Below are 24882 nucleotides of genomic sequence, written 5' to 3'. Positions count from 1 at the left end.
AGAATGTGATCCTATCCGGGATGGTCTAGACAGGATTTGGTCCTGTCATGAGGGCAGGGGACTGGACTCGATGACCTCTCAAGGTCCCTTCCAGTCCTAGAATCTATGACTCCTATAACCCAAGCATCATCTTTTACATTTTTTCATCCTCCTAATTATTTGCTTACTAGCAGGGTGAAGGCAGATGGGAAACTTTATGGAAAGCATCAAGTTAAACTGCCTTTAACAGCACAGATCACCTAGGGCTTGTTACAAAGTCCAATGAAGCCAATGGAAAGATTCCGATTGACTTCACTGGGCTTTGGCTCAGGCCCCTGCTGCACAACAGAAGTTTCTGGATAGCTTAGCCTCGACCAGCAGATGTCCTGCCTCAAAGGCATTTTTTTCTGGAACGGCAAAATCATAATAAGTCATATAAATAACTTAAAAAAGTATTACAAATTAGTGCGTTTTGTAAATTATCAAGTAAAATTAGCAAACAGACTGAAAAAGCAAAGACGCTGTGGCACAATCTCTACTTTATTTTGTTATCTGGAGTTTTAACAACATACAAATCATTGCAAATAACAAACAAGTAGGGTACTTTGTAATAAACAATGATGTCTTAGTAATCAGAAACCTCACCCTAGTCTCTGCTTTTCTACCATTGGGGAGAGCATGCTGATTTTTGGTCAGCAAGCTTTTGCTAGACAGACTCAGAGGAACCAAGAAAAAAAAAACTGTCTAAAAACCATAGTGTCACTCATTCAAATGCCTCGTCCTTTAAAAACATGAAGGAAAAGAGAATAACGTTGCTGAAGGAAATTGTAGAACACTCACTGCTAGAATGAAAAGCTCCGCCATTAACAACTTACACCTACTTTGTTGCTTTTAGAATGTTCAGAATGCTTCCCCTCCACTTTCCTGTGCTTGGAGGATGAAGAATCCTTGTGGTTGCTCTTGCTCTTGGCAGTTCGGTTATTTGTGGCAGGCAGCTGGGTGCAGGTGCTGCTCTCGCCCTTGTGTCTCTTTTGTGCCATCTTGGCTGGCTTCTGGGCAGGCTGCGCAGTAGACATTGGTGGCAATGGTGGTGGTAGCAGGAGCTCTTTCTTCAGTGTCTCGGATGGAAATTTGGATACTCTGGAGATGGAAAATGAACTTAACATTTAGGGTGTTCATGGTATATAATACAGAGCTTTAAAAAAATAGTGAATTACATGGTGTAATGATTCTGTTTATTCAGCTGGAGACTCTGGAAATGTGATATGACTTAATTAAAAAAAGAATCCATCAAAAGCAAGAGGAAACTTTAGGGACTTTCTGGAGATTTAGAATGCATGTCCTCAACTGTCAACATGCAGGAAAATCAGATTTGAAGCAGCAATAAAGACAAAATTTCAATTTTGTTATTAGAGGAAAATTTTACAGCTAAATGACTTGGGATTTAAGAAGAGCAAACATAGGAACGGCCATACTGGGTCAGACCAAAGGTAGACCTAGCCCAGCATCCTGTCTTCTGACAGCGGCCAATTCCAGGTGCCCCAGAGGGAATGAACAGAACAGGTAATCATCAAGTGATCCATCCCCTGTCGTCCATTCCCAGCTTCTGGCAAAGAGAGGCTAGGTACACCATCTCTGCCCATCCTGGCTAATAGTCATCAATGGACCTATCCTCCACAAATTTATCTAGTTCTTTTTTGAACCCTGTTATAGTCTTGGCCTTCACAACACCTTGCAACATAGCCCCCTTCCCATTTCTTCCTTCTTCGTGGATTTATGAGAGACCAGAATCTCTGAGAAAGGACATCAGGAATGGTACAAGCTACCACAGCATGCTGTTTTACCACAGCACTGGCCTTTTCTTATTTCGCAGAAATCATTCTCTGTCCCTAGCATCAGATAAAATTCCTCATTACCTCAGATTATATCCTTTCATAAAATTAAGTGGAAGTGAAGACTAGCTGGTTAAATTAGCTTGCACAGAACTGCTGAGGTAGAGACCACTATTCAAGGGACAGGGACGTACCAGTTTTATTCAGTAGGCTAGAGAGTGAGGTTACCACCAGTGCTAGTTTGGAACTTTTGGACAAAACATTTTTCCATTGCAGAATGTTACTTCATCAAATCAAACATTCATCCGATGGTTTCTGAGGTTCAAGATGAAGACAGAGAGAGACACTGACTCTGTAGCCTGATGGTCAGAGCACTCACCTAGAATGTGAGACTCAGGTTGAAGTCCCCGCCCTGAATCAGGCACTGGGCCTGATCACTGGCCATTCTGAGGCGGTGTGTTTTTGGTTTTGGTGAAAAATTTCATGAGGTCTCATTTTCATCCCAGTGCGAAGGGACACAAATGTGTCAGATTTTTTGGAAAACAGAATTCTTATCTTTGGGCCAGCCCTAGTTACCATTGGTTTACAGAGTCTCTCATCATCACAGGCCAGATTTACAATCCGCGAACTCTGGCAGCTGTGTACCTCTTCTGTAAACCTCACTTAACTGGCCACTACCTTTGCAGCTTCTTTGGGTGGTCAAAATGATACAACGCATCTGGAGTGGAACAGGGAATCTGCCCCCATGATCTTTACTGACTGGAGTCCAAAAAAACCCACCAAAATAAATGAAAAACCAACCCATTCAACCCCAAAGCAGAAGTTCTCAAACTGTGGGTTGAGACCCCAAAGTGAGTCATGACCCCATTTTAATGGGGTTGCCAGGGCTGATGTTAGACTTCCTGGGGCCCAGGGCTGAAGCCTGAGTCTCACCACCCAGGGTCCAAGCCCAGGGTGGCAGGGGTCATGTTACAGGCCACCCCACCTGGGGCTGAAGCACTTGGTCTTCAGGTTTGGGCCCCCCACCCCGCCTGGGACAGCAGGGCTCAGGTGGGCTCAAGCTTTGGTTCCCCCTCCTGGGGTTGTGTTGTAATTTTTGTTGTCAGAAGGGGGTCATGGTGCAATGAAGTTTGAGAATCCCTGCCCTAAAGAAACTCCAGCTCTTTTTGGGCCCAAAGCAGCACATTCCAGAATTGAAGGCCTTCCACTAATAATGCCCTCCTGTGAACACCCAGACATTTAAACATAGGGACTGGCAAGCACAAAGACTTCACCCAATATCAATTGCCTTAGTGTTTTCCCTGCAGAGAGGCTGTCTGTTCAGATAGCTAGACCCATGCCATGGAGACATTTATAGATCAAAGTCAATTACTTTTGGTTCAATTCAAAGTAATAGGACACCACTTCAGCTGGTGCAGATCTGGTTTTATAGGCCCCCTCCAGCTGATGCAGCCAAGCAGATAGGTAGCTGCATGCTGCACTAGTCGTAGCATACAAGTCATCTACACTCATGCAAAGTGCATTGCAACCATTTTGTTGAGGAGTTACAAAGGCATAGATAACTTTGGCAAATCTAAAAGAAACATTGCAGCTGAGGTAAGACAACATTTTTGGATACTAATGCCAGCTGGGACTCCTGGAGTAATCAGGGTACAAAAGACACCCCGAAATTGTGAACGTTTTGGATAAAAGATAGAGACAAAACTGCCCTAATAATGAAAGTAGGAACAACTTCTAAACCAAAAAGCACATCTGTTCTCTGGATAAGGTTTTGGCTAGTCTACTCTCATCCAAATCCCAATCTTGGCAATGCACTGAGAAAAGCAAGGACACTGCACCATCTGGGTGTGATTAAAACCACAAAGTTGCATGCCATCTGCATACTGAAGACAGCACAGGCCACATCTTCCCACTGTCTCCTCAGCAGCCTCACATATGCAAAGGGTGACAGAACAGAGCCCTTCAGAACCCTCAAGCCTCTTAGAACACATGTTCAGTCATCCAACACCACCAGCTGTGACCTCTTGGACAGGAAAGAATAGGACTACTCAAAACAGACACTGTCTACCCAACTAGGGTCTGTAAGCAAGTTGCCAAAACCGCATAGTTAGCCGTATCAAAGACAGCTGACAGATCTAACAGTATCAGCAGTAACATCTGATTTTTGTCCATCATTAGGTGATCACCAACTAACAAGACAAATGTGGTCTCCATATCAGAACCAAGCCAGGAACCAGAGACATCAAGGAAATCGGAGGCTGCTAGATAACCAAGTTCTTTATCACAACCTTCACGATATTCTTCTAAGCAGGAAAAGTTAGACAAGGCAGCACAGTTAGGTGAGCAACTTACACCCTGATCCAAAAAAGCACTGAAGCACACACTTAACTTTAAACATGTTAGTAGTTCCATAGAAATCATGTGCTTAAAGTTAAGCATGTGTTTAAATGCTTTGCTTGACTGGAGTCTTAGAGTGCAAAGACAGTTCATAGAATGCCAGATGCCTCTTCTCTCAGGACAGAGCTACTGGTCAATCAGGGGACTGGCAATCACAGCTTCTGGGTGCTCTGTCCTGCTGTACCCAACTCCCATGTGTGATCTTGCGTAAGTTACTTAATTGATTTCTGCCCCAGTAAAACGGGTTCAGTACCATCCTACCTCACAGAGGGTTTATGTGCCTTAATTGTTTGTAAAGCACTGCAATCCTGATAAAAAAAAAATTATCTGAGTATTAGTATAAACTCTTCATGCACAGCTTCCAAAAAACAAAAATGACTGCAGAGACTGAAAGGTGGTGGGAAGGAACTAAGGACAGCAAGGAAAAGATCAACAAAACATCCCGAGATATCCCAAAGGGCTCAGGTCCAGATTTTTAAAGGTATGTGCATACGTTGTTGGCACCAAAGATAAATTTGCACCATATTACATTTCAGATAACATATATATCATATTAAGCAATACCATACTTGCAGGAAGACCAGGGGAAACTGCTCCCCACCAAAACCTTTTTTTAAAAGAGCTCAAGTTCATGCATTTTTCTGGCATCTCGCCACTCTATACTCACTTCATTTTACTGGAGTCTTTGTGACTTGAAGACAACAATGATTTGGTTTCTTTCTCCAACTTGATTTTCTTCTTATCAGTCTCTTTTTCCACTTCTCCCTATTGAAAGCAAATCACCACCACTTAGATGCTACATACACAAGTAAAAGTGTAGGCGAACATAGCTAAATTTGATTTCCTAATGTTAAAACAAAAATACTAAAAATAACAACATGCAAATCCAGATCACAGCTGATTAATCTAAACTTCAGCTTCCTTGAAAAGAATTCCAAATGACATTTTGTCTTGTTTTGCTAGAAGAGATTGATTCTGGTGGATGGAGTGGAAATACTTACCCCCCACCACCACCCCAAAAGAAAAAGGTTAAGTATTTTCTGACTTACGCTCGTGACAGCAAGTATTTCTAAATCGTCTCTTGGTGTTTTGTTGCCAATGAATATGAATCATACAGAGCAATATAAAGCATATAAAAATTCCTTCTAGCAATGTCATTAATGATAAGGGATTGTGTTTTGTGATATGCCTCACTTGCCAAAAAGGAAAATAAAACACATGGAAGAATTAAACCACACAGATTGCCCCAAGGTCATTTCAACAGGAATAAGATACAGGGGAAAATGTGGGGGAAAAAATGTTTGGAACAATTGCCCACATGCTCTAAAAAAAAATATCAGCTTTTCAGGCAAAGAGATATACAGAGAGAGCTGGGGTGAAGTAAGATTTTAAAAATGTATTACAAGATCTGTGGAAATCATGTGTGTATATTTGTTGAATTATCAACTGGGTGAAAAACTTAAAAACTATTTTAATATGGAAATACTGCAAAATTTGAAGGAGTGAATCGATCTGCCCTGCCCTCATAGCAGGTGAAACTAACCACACGCGTGTGAAGATTCTCACTAAAAAGGTGAGGGCATCACCTCATAAAGGGCTCAATCCTGTGAGGTACCAATTGCCCTCAACTCTCATTGACTTCAAAAGATGTGCAGTACCTCACAGGACTGGACACTTTATAAGAGCTGGTGGCCTTAGAAGAGCTTTTAAGAAAGTGTCTTTAGATCGCCTAGCACCCACTCTGTCAAACTCCTTAACTGAGACACTAGAGGATTTGTTTTTTCCCTTCAGGATTGAATTGGTATATAGGCAAAGGAATAAAAGACATGGGACTGGAAAGTCCTGTCCCCTGCTATTCAAGACCACACCATGATATAATCCCATTCATGAATTTATCAAGCTCCATCTTGAAAGTAATTAGGTTGTTTTCCCCTCCACTATTCCCACTGGAGACGTGCGTCTCCAAAACAATATTAAAATTGGATTCGATTTGAAGCCTGCAGACTTTCATACTGTAGAGCAGGGATGGGCAAACTTTTTGGCCCGAGGGCCACATCTGAGTACGGAAATTGTAGGGCGGGCTATGAATGCTCATGAAATTGGGGGTTGGAGTGTGGGAGGGGCTGAGGGCTCTGGCTGGGGGTGTGGGCTCTGGGGTGGGGCCAGAAAAGAGGAGTTCAGGGTGTGGGAGGGGGTTCCGGCCTGGGGCAGGGAGGAGGGCGGGGGAGTGTTCCAGTTGGGGGTACAGGGTCTGGGGTCGGGCTGGGGATGAGTGGTTGGGGGTGCAAGAGGGTGCTCTGGGGTGGGACCAAAGGGTTCGGAGGGCAGGAGGGGGATCACGGCTGGGGCAGGCGGTTGGGGTGTGTGATGGGGTCAGGGGTGCAGGCTCCAGGCAGTGCTTACCTCAAGCAGCTCCCGGAAGCAGCGGCATGTCCTTCCTCTGGGTCCTACGTGCAGGCGCAGCCAAGCAGATCTGCACGCTGCCCCATCCAAAGGTGCCACCCCTGCAGCTCCCATTGGTCATGGTTCCCGGCCAATGGGAGCTGCGGCGCCCCTTGGCTGAACCTATGCCTAGAAGCCAGAGGGGGGACATGCTGCTGCTTCCAGGAGCTGTGTGGAGCGGGGCAAGCTCCCGTCTGGAGTGCCGGAGTGGGGCAAGCCCCAGATCCCGCTCCCCAGCAGGAGCTCGAGGGCCGGATTAAAATGTCTGAAGAGCCAGATGTGGCCCCGAGGCTGTAGTTTGCCCATCCCTGCTGTAGAGGCGTGTGCAATTTCCCCAGAAAGCCAGTGACAGTTAATTTTTCAACCTGGCCCCAATAAATTCAGCAGAAAGTTACAAAAGTCCAATTTTTTTTTCTTCAAATAAGTTACAGTCTCCTCTCCCTGAAGATGCTCTCGAGAATCAAGTCACTCATCTCTCTGCTCGCCTGGTGACACAGAGGAAGAGGCAGACTTACCTTTCAAAACTGGAGTTCTCTCTCACTTCCCCACAGTACAGACTTCTGGGTTCTCAAGTTTCTCCACCATTCCTTAGCAAAATAGGGGAAAGTGCCCTGTGTTTGATGGCCCCTTCCTCTCTCTCTCAAAAAAAGAGTAGCTAATTCTCTTCCCAACAGCATAAAAATACTGCTATTCTCCCACCAGTTGAAAGCAAACCATCTGGTGTTTCCTGAAGAGTTAGGAAGAGCTGAGAATAGGCCATGATGAGTATACTCACCACGTGAACTCATTGTGCATATTGTAATGTACTAACTGTGTATATATGAGCCATTGCGTAAAATTATCCTCTAGGAGCAGGCACTCAGAGAAGTTAAAAGACCTACTGCTACTTCAGCTGAAGGAACCGTCCTTGACCTCAAGTGACAGAAGCATTTCCTTTTGTATGCAAGGACCAGGTTTTCAGTCTCAGCTCTGCAGATTAACTGTATATTTTATATATCGATTGTTTGTATTTCTGTGCAGAAGTACAGTACTGAGGGTTAACTTTCTCTGTGCTTTTTAGGCCCCTACAGCTGCTAGTGTGGTTGTCAGAGAACACTTCAATTCATTTAACAAAGAAAATAGGTCCCCTTTTGAACAGACCAGCCTAGAAGAAGTTGGGCCCAAGGCTGGGTTTACACACAGATTTTGTACTGGTATAATCATTTCAGTTAGAGGTATGATTTCTTTCCCCCAGATAGTTATACAACTACAAATCCTAATGTGGATGCAGTTATACCAGTATAAAGGTTCAGTAAGGGCATAGCTATTCCCCTTCCTATACAGAAATAAGCCACAGCAGCATTAGCATCTTTATACCAGTACAACTGCATCCTTGAGGTGGGGTTTTGCCAGGGGGAGGGTATTTTTAAGAAAGTGTCTTTAGATCGCCTAGCACCCACTCTGTCAAACTCCTTAACTGAGGCACTAGAGGATTTGTTTTTTCCCTTCAGGATTTGACAACACAAAATTTTGCTAAAAGCTTTCCGAATATTTTTGTGACTTTTTAAAAAACAAGAACATTCCTGAACAGTTATTGACATTATTAATTTGCTGAACTGGTTTTTGATAAATAAAAATATTTAATAACTGTTTTGATAATCAAATTTTATATTACATTTGATTATTTGAGGGAGGGGATGAAAAATGGGTTCATTCTGAACCCTGTGAAACGGAAACAGCTTTGAAACATTATTAAAATTTCTCCCCCACCTCCATATTCCCTGCCCATTGAATAACACTGCTACCATTGTAAGAACGCTCCATTCCCTCTCACCTTCCTCTTTTTGAGAGGCTTGTTAGGAGTTTCTGTGCTTTTCTTTTCCAAATCCTGCTTCCTCGCACTTGGGAGCTCTTTACCCTCAAGTTTCTTCTGGCGACTCCCTTTCCCAGGTGGCTGTGGAATTCTTGAAAGGAGACACAGCTCAATTTTAACCACAAGAGCATGAGGGATGGGGAAATCCCTCAGGGGTGATAACAACGTCTTATCCCTGATAGGCAAGAGAAGTTTGTCTCTATGGAAGTCCTCTCTGACCACAATAGCGGGCTTTTTGCCACTAGTCCTGGTGGGGCTGGCGGGCTTCTGGCTTTGCGCTACAGGGCTGAGGGGGAAATGTTCTGGGGCACCGCCAGCCACAATGTCTTTCACAGGCTTAGGGTCCAAAAATGCTTTAGCAATGGCTTGGTGTGAGCTCTTGTGCTTTTTCTTTTCCAAGGACTCTTGCACCATTGGTTTCAATTCTTTTTTATCTCTGGATTTTGGCCTCCCTTTCGTTTTTACTTTTGGCTTGTCTCTGGAAGACTGGTCTTTAACCCCATATGGACCAGGCTCACTTTCCACTTTCAGGCTTCCCCTGTGAGCCTCTTGTTGTGGGACCTTGCTGGGCTTCTTGGTACCAACAGTGGGCCTCCGAGAGGGCTCCTCAGTGCGCGTGGGAGATTTCTGGCAGGTCCGTTTGCTGGGAAGATGTACCGCCTGGGGAGCCCTGGTTATTTTGCTTGAGTTTTTGGAGTGCAACTCATTTGATTCAGAACGTTCATGAGAGCTGCTGCTGCTGCTTTTCCCTTGCCCCTTGCTCTCCTGATGACCATGTCTATGGACAACCTCACTGAGATTCTCATTTGGTGCTGCTGGTTGGTTCACCTTGGTTAGCCAGTTGTCCAGCTGCCATTTATTTGATGTTGGTGGGTCAGGCTGTAAAGAAAAAAAAAGTTTTATGGGAGTTGTCTATGGATTATTCTGATGCCTAACCTATATAATGCTATCAAAACCCATGAAATTTTACCCCTACTATTAAAGGCATAGGAAATATAAGAACTTAAGAGAGAGGTCACACTGAGAAGCTTTTAAACAACATCAAAACAAAATGTCCTCACTTTTGCGCAGGGCTAATCTGACTATTCATATCAGACTCCTGGTCTCAGACAAGCTTCACCTTTGTATCAGTAAGAGACCTTTCATTCTGCCTGGAAGTTTGGCCCTGGGTTGCCCTGTGCCAGAAGCAGACATTCTTGGCTGATTACCCAGTGCTGCTGACCCAATGTGAGTTAGGATAGTGACTGTGAAATGTAACTCGCTTGTGTCTTTAAAGCACTCTTCAGCTACAGTGAAAGTTATTTCCCACCTCTATTAGGACACCTAGAGCTATTTTGTATCTATGGACTGGAATTGAGGTTAGAGTGAAAGATAGTGTGTGTGGGGGGAAACTTTGGCATGGGAACATATGTCAGATTAAGGGCAAATTAAGGGCATTATCGCCACAGGCCCACTCTAAACTCTTCTGCTGCCAAATGACCTTCAGGTGCATTCCAGCAGCTGGGAATCCACAGAGCACAGAGATGGCCCCAGCCATGTTCCTTTTTTTTTTTTTTTCCAGCCATGCCCTTACACCAGAGAATAGCAGTCCTGGAGGATTCCCCTAGACTAGGCGATCCTCATTAGCCAGATTCGCTAGGTTTAAGTCTGATTTGTACTGGGGAACACATCTTCACTGCAAACACACACAAAAAGGTGGACTTTTAACTCAGATCAGCTAACTTGCAGCTTTATTATGAGTTAGTAGGTAGTATTAACCCCCAGGCTCTGCTATAGTCTTTGACTCAACTGCCTTATCTTCATTAACATTTTAGCTTGAGTAAAGAATTTTTTTTTTTTAATTTTTCAGTGAAGACTTCACCTGAGAATTGGACCCATAAGTGTAAGAGTGTCCCCAGATTGCTGGGTTCTCTTTGATGCTTTTTATGCATCCCTGCTACTGCCAGCTGTTATTTGTTTGTGGTTTGTGCTTTCCTACATATTTTCATTGCCAAACACCACCTTACTAAAGGTTGTAAGAGACCATAAAATAAAAAGCAACCGCTGCCAACAGGTTTTAAGCAATCACTTTTGTCTGTGATGAAATTTTCTGTATGTATACAGTAAGTAAAATGTACTAACAGCCTTGCTCTCAAGTTTACTTTAGGAGCTGCTGAAAGGATGAAATATAGCAAGAAAAGGACATAACATTTAATGGAAATTAGCTAGTTAGTTCTTCTCCTTTCCCATCACCTATTAATCTCAAGACAAGACAGCTAGGTTTATATACAGGAACAAAAGGATAACATTAATTTCCTTCAGACAGCACCTGAATTTTATCTGAACTTTACTCAAATGAAATCAGCAATTACACAAATTGGTCTGAGAAATGGGAATGGAGGTGTATGTTGGGAACGGGGTGGAGAAGTATCTGTTTTTCAAGATTCCCAAGCTTTTTGTGCCAGTAAATCTCAGTTTTGCCTGTGTCCAAATAATCTTCCTATACATGTGCTCCTACACTTGTAATTAGGAGACAAAATTAGATTACAGGATGGAAGAGGGTTGGGGAGAACAGAAAAAAATTTAAATTGCTATACCCTGACTGATGCATAAAGTGCTGCTGAATCTGCATGTATGATCAGAAATGTAGCCCATGGATACCATTTTACACCATTCTGCTAATTTGGAAACATTTTGTAGGTTCCCTCTTTCCCCCACCACAACACTGAGAGAGAGAGAGAAAGTGCTCCAATGACATGTTGCACAGAGCACAGCACTGCGCCTAACGCTTAACAGGGACTTGGAAAACATATTTTCATTTCGGAAGCAATTTGAAAAATGCATTTGGTCTTGATTATGAAACTATGAAGCATTATCTTGAGTTTTGTTAACTTGCTTTCCCAACTAGGTCAATAAGGGCTCCAAAGCACCAGTAGGGCAGAAAAGCAAGCCAAACTCAACAGCAGTGAGTCCAGGCACATTCCAATGGAGACGTCCTACAGGTCTGATCATTTCAGACAAAATCTAAGAGAGAGGTTTCACCTCATCAAACTCAGCTGCCATTCGATTTCAGAAGGAAATGCACTATTCTAAGACAGAACAACCTTGCTTTAAGTAGCAAAAAAACCCTGGTTTCACCATAAAACAGCTCTCAAATAAAGGATCCATAATAATTACATACACAAAGATGAGCCTGAAACATTGAAGTCAAACACTGACCCAAACTATTAAAAAGTTTGGATGCCGGGGGTTTGGTCCTGGCCCATTTCTAGGCAGAACACTGAAGGCCATACTTGAAATGGGGAAGAGAGAGCACTAATCATGCAAGGATTTTGAAACATTCTTTCTGAAGCCCAATTATCCTGTTACCAAGGACTATTTGACTTTCAGAGCTTGTTAAACAGCAAGTGAGAAAGTTCATGGAAGAGGCGTGTGGTTTATAAGAACCTGCATATAGAGGAGGATGACATTTTATCCCAGGGCTGCTTTCCTGTAACTATTTTGGTATTCGGTCAGTGAGGAGTCAGAGGCGGTAGGCTTCATTAAGCCTCGCTACCTCCCATACGTTCACCACACAGTACCTCAGACGTAGAAGTTCTCGGTGGCTCGTTTGCTTCGCTGTCACTCGAACTGCTCTCACTCTCGGAATCTGAGGAGCTGTCTGAGTCACTGGTGCTCCCTGACTCCGCACTGCTGGAATGTGCTGATGCCACACTCTCAGGCTGCGATTGTGAGGCACTGCAAGGCCATCACGAGATAAAATTAGAAAGCAGCATGGGTGAAGGTTTTATATTTGCACTGACGTGACAACATTCGGAATTAAAACAACTTACATGTTGGCACTGGTGAGAAGGCAAAGAGAATTCATTACCATACCATAGAAGAAAGGTAAAGGCTCAAAATAAACCCTCCCCTGAGCCAGATGAACTTGTGAGCAAAGTTTCACCTGGTACCATAACAGGTTGGGAAGCTCTGTTTATATGGCAAAAGTAAAAACTGGCACTGGAGATTTTTTAAGTCTAGTTTTCTGAAAGACCAATACTTAATGGGACTGACAGATGCCAGTTAAATAGCTAAAAAAGTACAAGAGAAAATTAGTTTTCCTGAAACGGTTTTACTTACACACACACACACACACACACACACACACACACACACCCCTCTCTTCACTGTATTTGCCTCCTTTGGTTTCCGTTTCATCAGAAGCATTACCTAGTTGAACTGCCATGCTAAAGTGGCATATTACCCCCAGAACACCCATCCCCCTCAGAGCTCACTTCTGAAGTCTGCTTAAAACAGAAATGTACTAAGTTCAGTGGGAGTTGGGACTTACAAGCACAATGTATGTTTTGGAAAGGGGTAAAAAATCAAAATCATGGTGTTAACCTAAGAAAACTCCCACGTCAACACTGATACGTTTGCATGAGTTGCAGCCAGCTTTCTTGCTGATCCAGACTCATACTGACAGAAAGCTACATTTTAGGTGCTCTCCAAGAAGCAAATTGATTATCACTGCCAAAAATTGTCATGCCCTTGTCTAAGTCTGACTTTGCAGACCATTATTCTTTGTTTGAAGAATATAAGTTAACAGGCCAAAAATGTGGTCTATATTTAAGCTGTCTCCATTTGGAAGGGTTCTGAGCTTTTTTTTTTTTTTAAATCATATGCCCATGCATTCCACCTTGAACACTGCTGCTGACTCGCTGCTTAACAGATTGTATCAGCAATGCTCAGCTGTCAGATCAGGAGGAGCTGAAGGAACTTGAGGTCTAGTTTATCCCTTTGCTGTACTTTTCATATGCAACTGTTTCTGGCTTCTTAGTGACTTAAAATCGGATGTACACATTACTCGCCAATGTGGTATTGCACATAATACCAGCTCAAGAAAGAAACTAAACACACAATGGTCTATGGGGGTGGGGAGAGTTAGAGGTGTAAACCCTTGACCTATTTATCCAGCCCGAAGACAAAAGGAAATGTTGCTTCCACTTAAAAAAAATTTTTTTAAGGCCAATTTTCAGACCTGAATCAATGTTAGACACCTAAGTCCAAATTTAGGCATCTAAAGACAGACTGATTTTCAGTGGTGCTGAAGTCTATGATAGCTGCAGGTGCACACTTTTGAAAAAAATCAAATCAATTAATTAGGTGCTTTAACATTACGCACTCTGGCCCAAGTTCTCAATCCTTATAGTTGCAATGACGACCTTACAGGCATACCCTCCGCACCCCTACCCCCTCCCTCCTCCCCCCCACACACTGTGTTAGCCTAAAACAGCAGCTTGAGAAAAGGTTAGAAATATCTCTATTCATCCCAGCTGAATGTTAATTCTGAAGCTCTTAATGATGATTGTTGAGTTTCAAAAGCACAAATGGTTAAAAAAAAAAAATCAATGAGCGTTAGGCAGATGACTCATTTGTGCTTTTGGAAATCTCCCTAAAACACCTCAAATAATATAGATGCATTAATGCATGTGTATTTATCATATGCAGTTACTTCAACTATGCACACAAATTGAGCAAAATGCACACCCAAGTGGCAAAGTAAGCCAAATGACAGAAATAGTGGAGGTCCTGAAAATGCCATCTTTGCCCCATTGAAAGCAATAAAAACTCTAATAACTGAAAGGTCTGTTATTTCATAAGGACCATGTTTCTACTCTTGACCTCAGTACAAACCTACTATTATTATCCACAGGCGATCCACTGGGGATTGAGGGTAGCATTTGGCTCTGACAATTTTATAGCTTTGGTCCACTGACCACAATGAAAAACTTAATTCAGCTCTTTCCATAGCTTGAGCTTGATTCACTTGTATTATACATTGCACACATGCATATACATACATACATCTATCTCAAAGAGCACATGAGGACAATACATTCTCATAACTTTCCATATCAGATGAGTTTCTCCTCTGACTTGCGTGATCACTTTAATTAGTTGCCTTTTGACCAATGACTTTTACACCACACTAGAACAAAAATAGCAACCAGATTAATTTATATTTATTCAAAGGTTTCAAATATTTCTTGACTTCAGTTAAAGCTGTAACAAGAGTGTGAGCAACCAGAAATGAACCTCAAAACATCAGCTAAACCTGGCTAAGCACTGCAACCAATGAATTAAACTTCCAGAATATGCTCGTCAGTCAGTCAATACTTTTCCCTTCACCATCTAATTCGCTCTCTCATTCCACTGTACAAAGTACTAATGGCCAGGTCCTCAGCTGGGGCATATCGGCAAAGCTGCTTGTTTTAATTCCATGAAGCTACTTCAATTCACACCAACTGAGGATCTGCAAAAATCAAAATAACCTCCATCCTCCCCCATTAACTGCGGAGTACAAAATATCAGGCTCATTTTCTTTCCTGTTGCTCTAGTTAGCAGTTTTGGAACAAACAGTACCTTGGAGGAGCAGATGAGGGAGGTGGCTTTTCAGAGACCTAAGAATTTAAACAAAAAAAGAGGGGGGGGGGGGAAGGTTAGGTTAAAAAGCTTAAAACAACAGATCACATTGATTTAAAGGGATTTCTGTGTGTGTAGTATAATATGAAATGTCCAAAACTGACCCGATCATCATCACTGTCTTCACTATCACTGAGCTGGAGGTCATCTTGTAGCATTCTGAAAGATGGAAAAAAGAAGGAGGGACATATAGATGGACATGCTTTAAAAAGGCAGACTCTAATAACAAAACTTGATCCTTCCAAAGTTGCGTGTCTAGTTCTGATACCATACTTAAAAAAACCATCGGGATTTTGTTCCAAAATTTAAAACATTCTAATATTAAATGCCATTATCACCTGAGCAGAATATAATAATACATTACCTAGCCTTTACATCTTACACATCTCAAAGTATTTACAAAGGAAGTCAGTAGCATCGTACCCATATCACAGATGAGGAAACTGGGGCACAGGGGAGAAGTGGCTTGTCCAAGGTCACCCAGCCAGCTATTGGCAGAGCTAGGCATATGTGACAGAGTAGGGAGTGGGGTGGATTGACCTGGGAATGTTGCGTGGGAGTTTTACTGGGACTGTCTGCATTGGTGATGGGGATATCAGAGTGTGACTTCACTTGAGGGACTATACCTGAGCATGTAACCTGAGCCCTGGAGGGGGGTTGGAGTCAGGTGACACCTTTGCCTGGGAAACTAGACAAAGGCTGGCGGGGGGGGGGGGGGGGGGGGGGGGAGGCGGGACACACGGCCAGGGAGGCTGGGTGAGACTGGAGGGGGTTTCAGGTAGGAGCTGGCTGGGGAGGGAGGCCCAGATGGGGTCTAAGCTCCCTGCCCCCCAAGATGGACACGACTGAGGGGGTCCTGTTGTCTGTACCTACAAGCTCTGTTTTGGACTGCGTTCCTGTCATCTAATAAACCTTCCGTTTTACTGGCTGGCTGGCTGAGTCATGGTGAATCGCAGGAAGTAGGGGGTGCAGGGCCCTGACTCCCCCACACTCAGTGGCAGCATAGAACTCAGGTTTCCTAAGTTCCAGTCAAGTGCTCTATTCACTAGGCCATGATGCCTCCTGATAGAATAGTAAAGTGTTTTGCAGACACTAGAAGCAATGTATGGGTATTCACATTGTTTTTCTTGGATAGTGATTACTTCCATTATCACATCTTTTTGCAGCTCAAGTCTTCAAATCAAGAATGCCTAAACCAATGCCAAGTACAAGCTGAAACCCTCTTCTCCCCCGCAATCTTCCTCCTCCTCTACATAACAGGATGTCATGCTCCTGCACATCGCACTAGGAAATGTAACATTTAGTGCAATAAAGAGAAATACTCAGACAAATTCTGCTCTGATGTCACTGGGAGCAGAGAATGTGCATGCATCCAAGAACAGAATTTGGTCATAACTTATTCACAAATATGTAGACGACTATCACAGAGTACGACTCTTCCAGTTGTCTCGGAGCATTAAGAAGAAAACAGTGCCTTGAAAAGGAGGGCAAAAAATAGCTGAAGTCCCACAGCGTTTTCTTCTTCTTTCTGATGTATGAAGGCAGCCTGAAGGTCTATTGACCAAAAAAATCCTCCTAACTCAAAAGATGAGAAATTCAGGTCTTAGCTACCCTGAGATGGAGTACGGCAACCAGAGAACTAGTGAAATGATATTTCAAAAGATGAGAGGGAAAGGAATGTTCATTCAGACAGTTTAAAAAGCATCCTTTGTTTTAAATACCTGTTCAAACTAATGCTGAATGATCATTTGGGAGAAATGATTGCTCTGTTAACATACCAACACTCCCAGCTTTTTAAGGTGTGAGAACTCAGAATAAATTTCTCTGGGACCCCCAGGAAGTCCTCCAGCAAAACCCGGGAAATATAAACTTGACATTCCTGATATTTCTCAACAAAGTTTTGAAAAATCCTGTCAGACATTAATTTTAGTTTGTACAGAGCCTAGCACAATGCGATCCTGGTCCATGACAATGTCTCTCCTAGGTGCTACATTAATACAAATTATAAATAATTAGAATAAAAAGAGGCAAAAGTCCAACTTTTAAAAAATTCTTTGTAGGTCACCTTTAAAGTCTTAAAGCAGTTTGATATTAAGATGCTGTGAATACACTACAGTAAAAGCTTAAATAAACTGAGCAATTTCTTCTTTTCAGATACCATCCCCCCAGCTAGACAAATAAGCAAGAAGTAATCTCACATTTACAAAGTGCCCTTTATACTAAAGCACTCGGCAAGCACAGATACATACACACTTCCACAAATCATTTCTAAACCACTGAAATATGACCAACTGGGCTGTGGAACTTGGCAGCTGTTTAACAACAAACGCACACTGCACAGCAGTTTAGGACAGGAAGCGGTGAATCCCAAATCCAAATGAAACTGCAGGAGAAATTGCCTGGTCAGTCAGATAAGATCTATTTTAACAGTGAAGCAGCAATTGGCAGTCATGGTAGAACAGTAAACCATGATTCCTCTCAGAGCACATGCGGTTTTTCAAGCACCAAATTAAATGACCATAATTCTAAAGGTAATGAGAAAAGCTACACCTTTCCCTTAAATGTATGAGCATGTTGCTGCCATTAACAGTAATGGGGAATTATGCATAGGGAATGAACAGGGAATAGACTCAAGTGACAGTTTTGAAGGTTTTGTTTATTTGTGTTGCTTGTTCTGCTTTTACAGTTTCCTTTAAAAAGAGTGTTAACAAATCACCCTTCTCCATTCTTTCAGCATAGAACACAAGCACCTTCAGCTACACCACGGGAAAGTACAGATCATTTTCAGGAGTCAGGAAACAGGATTAAAGAAAATCCCTCCAAAAGCATTTTTGCATTTTTGGAAGCCAAGCCACCTTTCTAGGATACCTCCCACCCAAGTCAAGCAAGCTATCTGAGTACCTGTAAAGCTATTGTATTAAAGATTAAACTTCCTGCAATCCCCACAAAAAATACAAGACATACAGTTACACAGGAGTTCTTGTGTACCTGAGTATAGCTGTTGTCATTGAAATCAGCCACTTTTTAAGTCTTTGCTAATGAAAATAAATCCTAATGAAATTTGTCTCTTCAGCATCTAAGTTGTACAACAAAAACTACTCTGTGAAGGAGAAGATCTGTCAAGCGATGTCAGTATAGCTGCAATCCCAAAGGGTATCCTTTTGATAGGGAGTTAATAACAGGGTTCCCTGAATTCTTTATTTTATTTCCTGATTCCATAGAATAGGCAAAGTCTATTCCATAACTCTAGAAACAGACAACTTCAGACACCTCAAACTAAACGCTAACATTTTTGAAACTGAATAGTAATGTCAGATGTCCAACCTGTAGCACCTTAGAAATCTTATTTTCAGAAAGTCCTGAGCACCCACGCACTGAAAATCCAGCCCCTTTAAGGTGCCTCAAGTTGGACTCTCATACTAAGAGACCCCAAATTACTAGCCTCTTTCGAAAAATCCCGTTAAACTCTTAAATGGAGGAAGCCAACTGAATTACATATTGCAAGTCAAAAATTTCTTTATCTAAATTATTGCTACCATCTTTCATTATTAAAAGTATTTTAAAGAGCCAACTTGTTACTATTTATATTGTTTGTTTACTTCTTGCATTTTATGGAGTTTGGACAGTTTCACTTTTATATACATTCAGCTTTACATTAAGATTGTCAAGTGTTGGGTTATAAACATCACAGTGAAATGTTTCCATTGCTTTTTCCCCCCCTCTGGAAATTTCTAAACTCCTGAAAACAAAGAGAAACAAAGGACTGGCCATGCCAGCCTTAACCATACCACTGCAATGTTTGAATGACAGTGAGCTGAACAAAGGTTCTTTGTATCTCTGGATTGGGTAAGTACTCCGTATGCTGTTGGTGGTAAAGTGTAATAAATCTTTACTAATCTCATTTTTAATGACGAATTCTTTTGTTTAAATATGTTCTTGCAGCTGTTAAAGCAGAGTTAAAAGAAAAAAAATCTGCTTTAAAATGCATGTGTTCCTATGGGATTCTTACATGAGTCAGAGCTTACTGGAAGTTAAACTACTTTGATCCATTGCTTTTTGCATATGCACTAAGTTAACAGAAATATTTTTTCCCCTCTTCTCACAAATTCATCCACCCTCCCTGCAAAACCTGTGCTCCAAACCAAGGTTCTGATCCTACTAACTTTACTCACTGAGTAATCCTTACTCAGGCAAACAGTCCCATTGCAGCTAACTTGCATGAGTAAGGGTTTGCATGATCAACCCCTAAGCAAAGCTACAAGAAGTCTGTTTTCAGAGAAAGACTAAGCTATTTGAGTATCTGAACTGTCTTTTCCCATCAACCTACATATTCCTGCTTTCTCGTTGGAGTCTAAAGCTGGCGTGTCCTTTTCTGAAATCAACATATTGCTAAAAGGTGCTAGAATGACCACCTTGCAAAGCAAAGTCCTCTAATTAATTACAATACAGCATATGGTTAGCAGTAATGCAAGGATCTACATACACTATCCTGCCTTAAGTGACTTCTAGTTTATGGGTGTAAGTCTTCAATCCATCTTTCTGATGGGACTGCCAGCCAGAATGGCTGTTTTTTTTCTGGAGGGCAATGCAGTCAACTGTTCTTTAGGAATTAGATGGGACATTTGGGAAATTAGTCATTATAAGGTGATAACTACCACCTTGACAGGTTTCAGAGTAGCAGCCGTGTTAGTCTGTATCCGCAAAAAGAACAGGAGTACTTGTGGCACCTTAGAGACTAACAAATTTATTAGAGCATAAGCTTTCGTGGACTACAGCCCACTTCTTCGGATCCAACTTGAGTAAACTCTGAGCCAGCCAGAAGAATGCTTCATACTCCATTACCAATTTCAAGCCACAAGTTTCAGGCTGCCCAGATGTTTAAAAAAAACCCAAACCCTATTAGGAACTTCTTTAAAGTCTGGGCTACAGATGCATTTCCTTCCACTGCAACTGGACAATGTGGGAGAGAGCACTAAGACTATTAGGAAGTCCTCTTTAATTTTGCATTATTTTAAGAAGTGCCTTCCACTTCTATGGAAGCTATTAGTAAATGAAACTGGTTGGTTGGCTCAACAAATAATGCTTCAAATGAGTCATGCTTTCAAATAGATAAACAGATAGCCAGTTTCCTACATAACATTTCAACAAGTTGTTAAATAGCCCAGTTAAAGAAAATAAACCCAGACTAATATTTTTAAGACTTTAATTAGCTCAGGAGTTGCCATGTTTTTAGGTGTTGTCACATTCTATTCTGTAGTCTGTAGAAACTGCAGCACATGCACACACAGTCATTCTCTCAGAAAACCTATTAAAAAAGCTTTCTTAGGGAAGCAGTTCTAAAACTAATGTAGCATGCCAGAAAGGCACAGCTCCACTGAATGCACAAGCTGGACTCTCTCTGCAGGCCTGGTTAGCGACACATTAGCAAGAATGAACTTGGCATCTTCTCTTCTAAAAAGAAAGGCTACTTCCATTCCAATGAAGCCAGGTGCTAACTTAAGGGCCTTATTCAAGAATGAAAGCCATCTGGGAAATCCTTGTATGTGCTGTATAGCTGAATGCTTAATTTGGGCACACAGATGCATAGGGATTTCAATCTCTAATTAACCAGCACAAATGCTGTTTGTTTTCAGTCAACTACACTTCCTAACGTGAGCTACTCTAAGCGGCTGAATTTTCAGACAGTCACGTGTATTTTGAAGCGCAAAGGAAGAAAGTGCCATTGTATAAATGAAAACAAAATTCAGAGATGCATCAGTTCAAGAAGGAGGCGTAATTAAATCTCTGGGCAAATCATGGGTTACACCATTAGATATTCAAATCTAAGTCACTTCTCCTTCACACTGATTGGCTATGCATTTTGATTGATTACACTTACAGATATCTCAGATACATCAGGGTCTGAGCAAAAACTAATTCTCGTGCCCCGATAAAGCAGTCACCATTAAAAGACACATTTAAAATTAGATATTGCTGGGTGGCATCTGAGAGAATCAGCTTTTCTTTATTTCTAAAAGAGAATCATTCTGGGGGTAATGGCTTGCAAATGTTGGACCTGAACCTTCCTTGCGTTGCACTTTGAGTAGTCATTCACACTTGTGCAAAGTGCATGAAGAACACAACTTGCTCAGCATTTACCTTTCACTGACACTGGTGGGAGCATTTTATACTCACTGTGCCCTCTGCAACTGTCAACATGCAAGGCAGTAGAGAATCAGGCCCATTGACTTCTTAATGGTTTCTATTGTACATCAAGCAGCTATAATTTACTTCGTTCTGGTAGGCCTTGCCTATGCTAGGGAGTTTTATCAAGAAAGGCTCACCAGTGCTACCTCTGGTTCAGCTGCACTGGTGAGAGCCCTGCCTTTCTTTAACTGACATGGTGCTACAAACACTGGAAGCCATCACAGTTTAGGCTATGTTATGTCTCCCACTGATTCAGTACAGCGGGGATATATATATATATATATATTTTTTTTTTAATGAAATTCCCTAATGTCCTTAATGATGGGAGAGAAGCTATGGAACTAATAGGCAGAACCTCAGAGTCACTGTGTGCTAGAAAACTGATCCTCTTCCGACAAGAATTGTCAGGAAAGCGTCCCGCTGAACTGGTGTTGAAAATAGTTTAACTACTAGCGTAGAGGAGATTAAGCACCACTGCTGCAAGCCTGGGTAAAACTTCTATGCCTGCCTACACTAGGGAAATTCTGCAAAAGTCTCCTACAAATATAGCAGCAATGTTGGGAGCCTCACTGTAGACAGGATGTTGGCTACTGCCAGTGTTTTATGCACCGTATCAATTAGCTTTTCCAAACAGAGTTAGAAAACACGATGTCTACGCTAGGGCTCCTGATGTTACTACCACCCGCGGAAGCGAACTTTGAAGTTGCTAGCTCAAAAAACAATAGCAGTGAAGCCCTGGCAGCACTGTCCGAACAACACTCCCTGGGAACCTGAGTAGCACTTGAGTGGCTGGACTGTGCTGCCACAGTTTCACTGCTATAGTTATTCGAGCTAGCTAGACCAAAGCTAGCTCTGGTATATCTACATGTGCTGCAGTCACACCTGTGATTCCAGCAGAGATACACCCTGAGAAAGTGAAGGGGCCCTGGAGCTGCTGGCACCGGTACTTTTATCTAAAGGAGAGGAAAGGGACGAAGTCATTGAAGGTGGGGGGAGGAGGGAGAGAAATCGTTGGTGGGAAAGCAAATGGCAAAAGAGAGGGAAGAGAAGCAAGGTGGCTCAATCTATGGGATTCCAACCTGAGACCCTTAATATGGAATGAAAGGACAACTAATGGGCCAAGATGGCAATTGGGTATGTTTAATACATCTTGAGGCACTCACATACAAAATCCCTTCAGGCTCAGTTCAATTAGGCAGGAAAGCCAGAGCACAGGCCAGTTCTGATTTTTCCCCATCCCTATTCTGAACAACGTTAAAAAATGCCTTATTTCATTGCTAGTGGTTAAAACAGAGTTGGGCTGGGGGGAACCTCTCTCCTGTTTGTAACATTCAGGGCTAGTCTACACTGGCAACGTTAAAGCGCCAGCGTTTTAACATGGCTTGTGTGGTCGCGGCAGAGTGCTAGGAGAAAGCTCTCTCAGTGCTCTAAAAAACCCACCTCCACGAGGGCGTAGCTCCCAGCGCTGGGAATGTGGCCCCCCGTGCTGGGTCACTGTCTACACTGGCGCATTACAGCGCTGAAACTTGCTGTGCTCAGGGGGGTGTTTTTTCACCCCCCTGAGCAAGAAAGTTGCAGCACTGTAAATTGCCAGTGTAGACAAGCCCTCAGAGAACAACATTCCTATCAGTAACATTATGTGGCTTTAAATACTGCAACAATTGCTAAACATAAAATGATTCAGCAATTTTCCTGCTATTCGAATTGCCCTTGGGTAATTCAGCACTCGTTACTTGAAACTTACTCTTACATAAGGCTCAGAATCTATCCATACTGCCATCTGGTCAGGTTAATCTTGCAGGACTAAATTTCATCACACAACAATACTTTGAAACAGTTATCATTAACCTAATTCACTGGTTACTCTTTTCACCTGCTACTAATGCTACAAAGTCACTGTATTACAATTATTAACCTTCTCTACACACATTGGAGAGAAAAATGAATCACTTACTAGCTGGCTTTCCCTACCACCCCCCCAACTCCCTAATCCTTTTCAAAATATAAACACTAAAACTCAGATTTTCAAAACGCTCAGCCATGGCCCAACATTGGAGTTTACTTCAATGGAAGCAGAGTTAGGCCAACACAGACCTTTTGAAAAATCCTACACTAAATCAACCTGGTCCCAATATTCCTGTATTCAAATTAGCAGAGAAAGTGTCATTGTGATTCCTGATACCACTAGGAGGATTTCAATGTTACATACAAATGCCTTGACTCCTAAACCATATAGGTGGAATCCTCTGCCTTGAGGAACCCCACTGATGTCCTTGGGGCCACACCTCACATCTGATTGTATGATTGGGACCATAGGGAGTAGAAGGAAAGGATCGGTGTTTTATATAATCATATCTAGGCAAGGATTCCTAAACTTTTGTAAAAATCTTATTTTCCAGTCTATAAAGTAGTTCATCAGTGGCACAATGTAAGGCTTCTGAAATCCAAAAACCCACTTGGCTAAAAGCTCTGAAAGAATTAAGCAGTTCTAAAAAACGAAAGCTAAATGGATATGTAAATTTAGGAGAGCAATATTTTGATGGAATAAAGATGTACTCAAAAGTTTTCTTATAAAACAGGAAAGGATTTAGTGGAGAAAATTCTTATTTCACACACAGAAATGAGGTCACAAAGAGTCACTTCTACTTTTCCTTTCAGCAAGAACCATTCATCAATAGTTTATGTGCTGTCATAATAGCTTTCAGTGTCAATAAAACTACTACAACAGTTAAACCAAGTTATACCCAGTAAAAATGTTTTGTGGACTAGAAAATCTCTCTCATTCAGATACAAATTATAAATTTACTGATCTTAGAAAACACAACTAACAAAGAACAGAGGCAAAGCAAATAAGTAGCCAAGAAATGGAAAGAAACCCTCATACTATGCAGCTGGCTAACAGACTGTTTGCTACAAACACTGAATTTTTAATATTTGGCGTAAGCACAAACGTACACCCTAATTTTCAGAAGCAGAAATAAAGACTTTCTGGTTATTTGAAAGATTAAAAGAATGATTCACCTTTAAACAAATAGGAAACCAGCAATAAAGTCATTCAGGAAACTTTTCTTTTGGATAACTGAAAAGAATAATCCAAGAGACCAATACTATCTCTATAATCATAGCAATATCATTATTGGTCTTAATTTTAATCTATAGTTTCCCAAAATCCAACAGCACACTAAATTCTATAAAAATCTGAATTTGAGATTGTGAGGATTAAGTGCTTGACTAATAAATCACAACTGTCAGTACTTCTGTCTAAAAGAAAGAATGGTACTGGTTACTTTACTAACCTTTTAAACTAGATACATGAAAGGAAACAGAAGTACATTTGCATTTAAGACAAGAGCTTCCTGTACTATTTGTAGTTCAAACAGTGTGAGGTGTGGCTAGATATTAAGCAGTGATAGAGGCAGAGAGAAAAACCTCAAAGCATATGATCAGTAATACTGAAAAAACCCAATTCATTAAGAGCCTGATCTAATGTGCACTGAAGTCTAATGTAGTCTTTCCATTGACTTCAATGTGTGTTGGATCAGACCCTAAGTTTATTGAAAGAGGATTGCTAAAATTTCAATCTCCACAAAAATCCAGTAAACCAGGGTTTAAAACAGGTAATGCCCACCATAGGCACCGACTCTGTGGGTGCTCCAGAGCTGGAGCATCCACGGGGAAAAATTAGTGGGTGCTCAGCACCCACCGGCAGCTCCCCGCCCCGCTGCCTAGCTCACCTCCGCTCCGCCT

The 24882-nt window shown here is 41.9% G+C and overlaps 1 protein-coding gene across 6 annotated transcripts in view; it reads right to left on the bottom strand.

Moving 5' to 3' along the window:
* The window catches only part of AFF1 (ALF transcription elongation factor 1), a 177351-nt gene that overhangs the window by 34835 nt on the left and 117634 nt on the right, over nucleotides 1-24882 (bottom strand). For 4 of the 6 annotated variants that reach the window (XM_054028841.1, XM_054028842.1, XM_054028846.1 and 1 more), the window contains 6 exons: nucleotides 15054-15108; nucleotides 14890-14927; nucleotides 12063-12219; nucleotides 8464-9381; nucleotides 4876-4973; nucleotides 855-1119 (listed from right to left, as the gene is read on the bottom strand). In XM_054028841.1, coding sequence (XP_053884816.1) covers nucleotides 855-1119; nucleotides 4876-4973; nucleotides 8464-9381; nucleotides 12063-12219; nucleotides 14890-14927; nucleotides 15054-15108 — 1531 coding nt within the window. The remainder of the gene's footprint in view (nucleotides 1-854; nucleotides 1120-4875; nucleotides 4974-8463; nucleotides 9382-12062; nucleotides 12220-14889; nucleotides 14928-15053; nucleotides 15109-24882) is intronic. The other 2 variants (XM_054028843.1, XM_054028844.1) reach the window with 1 other exon arrangement.

This window comes from Malaclemys terrapin, chromosome 5, assembly GCF_027887155.1.
Source record: "Malaclemys terrapin pileata isolate rMalTer1 chromosome 5, rMalTer1.hap1, whole genome shotgun sequence".
NCBI classification, from domain to species: domain Eukaryota; kingdom Metazoa; phylum Chordata; order Testudines; family Emydidae; genus Malaclemys; species Malaclemys terrapin.
Note: the sequence above shows the minus strand (reverse complement) of the source record. Positions and strands in the feature narration are given on the sequence as shown.